Source organism: Buceros rhinoceros, unplaced genomic scaffold, assembly GCF_000710305.1.
Source record: "Buceros rhinoceros silvestris isolate BGI_N320 unplaced genomic scaffold, ASM71030v1 scaffold19724, whole genome shotgun sequence".
In the NCBI taxonomy this organism is placed as follows: Eukaryota; Metazoa; Chordata; class Aves; order Bucerotiformes; family Bucerotidae; genus Buceros; species Buceros rhinoceros.
This window is the reverse complement of record NW_010406712.1, coordinates 6,735-9,593: the sequence shown is the minus strand read 5'-3', so window position 1 is coordinate 9,593 and position 2,859 is coordinate 6,735. Positions and strand designations below refer to the sequence as shown.

At 60.5% G+C, this 2,859-nt stretch overlaps 1 protein-coding gene across 1 annotated transcript in view; it reads right to left on the bottom strand.

The window, feature by feature from the left end:
• Positions 1-836: 836 nt before the first annotated feature.
• Positions 837-2,859, bottom strand: part of CEP41 (centrosomal protein 41kDa) — a gene marked incomplete at its 5' end in the record, with an annotated part of 8,025 nt that continues 6,002 nt past the window's right edge. The window contains 4 exons of the mRNA XM_010134232.1: positions 837-985; positions 1,388-1,603; positions 1,772-1,886; positions 2,581-2,648. Coding sequence (XP_010132534.1) covers positions 837-985; positions 1,388-1,603; positions 1,772-1,886; positions 2,581-2,648 — 548 coding nt within the window. The remainder of the gene's footprint in view (positions 986-1,387; positions 1,604-1,771; positions 1,887-2,580; positions 2,649-2,859) is intronic.

Here is a 2,859-nt window from a genome sequence, read left to right as displayed (position 1 = left end):
CCCGCAGCCTCCTCTGCTGCAGGCTGAGCCCCCCCAGCTCTCTGCCCTCTCCTCCCAGCAGAGGGTTCCACCCTGGGGTCAGTGCTGGGGCTCCTGTGGCCCCGCTGCAGCAGCTCCCTGTCTCTGCTGGGCTGAGGAGCCCCGAGCTGGCCCCAGCCCTGCAGGGGGGTCTCCCCAGAGCAGCGGAAAAAGCCCAGTGAGGAGCCAAAGCTTCTGGACAACCAAGGAGAGGAGAGGAAAACACAGTTAATTCCTTCACAACCACAGGGTGGTTCCACGGGCTGCCCAGGAGTAAACACGACCGCGGGGTCACAGCGCCATGCTGGGCGGCGAACCCAAACCATCTTTATTACAAATACTTCTGGTCACTAACATAAATTATTAAAAAATGACACCAACACCCCCTTGGGAATCCTCCCTCCGACCTTTTGGCAAGTTGCTGAACTCAGCTACAAAAGGCCGAGGACTTTGCTCGCAGGTGAGCTCTGGCCCCTTCCCCTCCCCACGGTTGGCACCATCTGCGGCTCTGGGCACTGCCCCGGCGGAGCGTCGGGCACAGCCACGAGTTCTGAACTACGAGCTGGGCAGAACCGTTCCTGCTGGTGATGGGCTTTACCACCAGTTTCCTCCCTCCCCTAAAAACCAGCGGCATCAGCTCTGCCCCTCAACGCCAGCCTGGCCAAGGCAAATCCTTAGGTCAACCGCTCCCGCAGCTCCGGCCTCAGCCGAGCTGCCGCTCCCACACCACCGACCCCCAAAACGACAAACTGGGCTGCGCTGCTCAGGGCTCCCAGAACCCGGACGTTCCCTTCTTCCGTGGATGAAGACACCGCTGCTTATTTCCAGGGCCTGTGCTGGAGGCTGCTCCTGCTGAGCGAGCGGGCGCTGAGGGATCCCGTGGTGCCAGCGGTTCTGGGGAGACTGGAGACGCTCCTCGCGGTTGTCACTGTGGAGTCGCGGCCTGAAGAACCACGGCTGAGCCGGCCTGGGGAAGAAACCCACCCAAAGATCAGAAACGGCGCGTGTGCAGAGTGCAAGGACACGCAGACCAGCCGCTGCCCGTCGCTGGCTCTCCTCGTAGCCCCGTGGATAACTCGGGGTGGGGGTCTGGGTGGCCTATCTAGGCCCAGGAGTTTGAAGAACCTCCTGAGCAGCAGTAAAACCTCCAGGGAGTTGAACAGAACGGGCAGAACGGTACCTGCCCGCCCTCAGAAAGCCCAGGGTTGTACCACCAGGGCTGAGTCCTCTGGGCTCATCACAGCACAGGCCTTGGTGACCTTCTCAGACTGACTAGTCTGGCCAGACCCCCTCCCTCTCGCAGCAGTTTCATGGAGAGAAGGTGGCAAAGCAGGGGACAGGCTCGAGGGTGTTTGTCCTAGGCTCTTACTGGCAGTGTCCGACGGCAGGTGCTCCTCCTCCAGGTAGTACTTTATCTTCTGTAGGTCGTCTGCAGAAAACCTCCACTTGTTCTCGGCACGCGTGGGGGGTCCTTTGGGAGAGGTCTTTTTCCGGGCAGATGCAGTGGGAGCTGCCACCGGGCAGGACGCGGGGAGCGAGCCGGTGACGAGACCTTCGGGGACCTTCTGCGCCAGGACCTTCAGGCCTGCGGACACGCGGATGACACGGGAGCGGTGACCCCCAGCGGAGAGGGGACCAGGCACAAAGGAAACGCCCGGCAGAGCTGAACGTCCAGCTCGTTCCCATCTCCAAACAATCTGCTCTCGACTCGCCCACCCGCGGCCTCGGGCGAGTCCTGCCCATCCCCACTGACCTCCAGACAACATGAACAGGTTCTCGAAGCCCCTCTCGCACATGGTGGTGGCGGCCTGGCTGGCCAACCTCTCGTCGTTGTCGTACACGATGATGATCTTCCCGTGGGCGTTTTTCTGGTCAGGAGAAGAGCTAAGGAGGCATTTGCAACCTTAAGGTGACTGTTAATACCTTCTAGAAACAAGGAGACAAACAAATGGGATTGGAGACCACGACCCTCCCTGCCCGATTTGTGGGTATTGGGCAGAAACACCTTCTCTGCGCTGGGGGTTTAAAACTGGTTTCTCAGGAGCTGGGACTTGCCCCAGTGCTGGAAGGACCCAGCCCAGTCCCTGCCGGAGCGCAGCCCCCGCCACAAGCGTCCACTCCATCCCTAGTAAGGACTCGGGAAATTGCCAGCCTAATCCCAGCTAATAATCCTCTTCCCGTCCTCCGGAGCAAAGCCAATCCGAGAGGAAGCCGGAGGATTTGACCAGTGCGCCCCTGAAGCAGCCCAGTGCTCCGGCAGCAGCAGGGCACGGGTGCCCAAGCAGCTCAGCTTTGCCTTCCAGCCACCAAAATCCCCGGAAAAGCCAAATTCCGGCAGCTCCCGCTGGAGTCACGGGGTGTTAGTGCCTCGAGGAACTGGAATCCAGCAGTGGATGGTGGTGGTGGAGCAGCGTGAAGACCTGCCCCCCACTGTCCTGGAGACCCCCATGGTTTGTCGGTTCAGCGCTGCCCGGGTCGCAGCGCCTGAAATAGCTCCAACTGGTTTTGGAAGCCCCCAACAGCCCCCAAGGCTTGTTCCAGCACTCGGTACGTAAAGGATACGTATTCCAGAATGCTGTTTGTGTAGGGGTTCATGGTTCTGGACAGCGTTGCGATGGGGTAGGAATAAGCTGCAGAGGAGAAAACAAAAGAGAGAAATACCATACGGCGGCTGAACACCCCCCGGGAACTCCTGGAGCTGCTGGAATGCAGCGTGTCAGAGCTCAGGCTGGAAAACCCGCTGAATGACCGTCAGCTCGGGGCCCTCAGCCCCTCCCAGGACGGATGGGTGAGAGCGTTCTGCACACCAGCGACGCCCAGCGAGGGGGAAGGAATGACAGA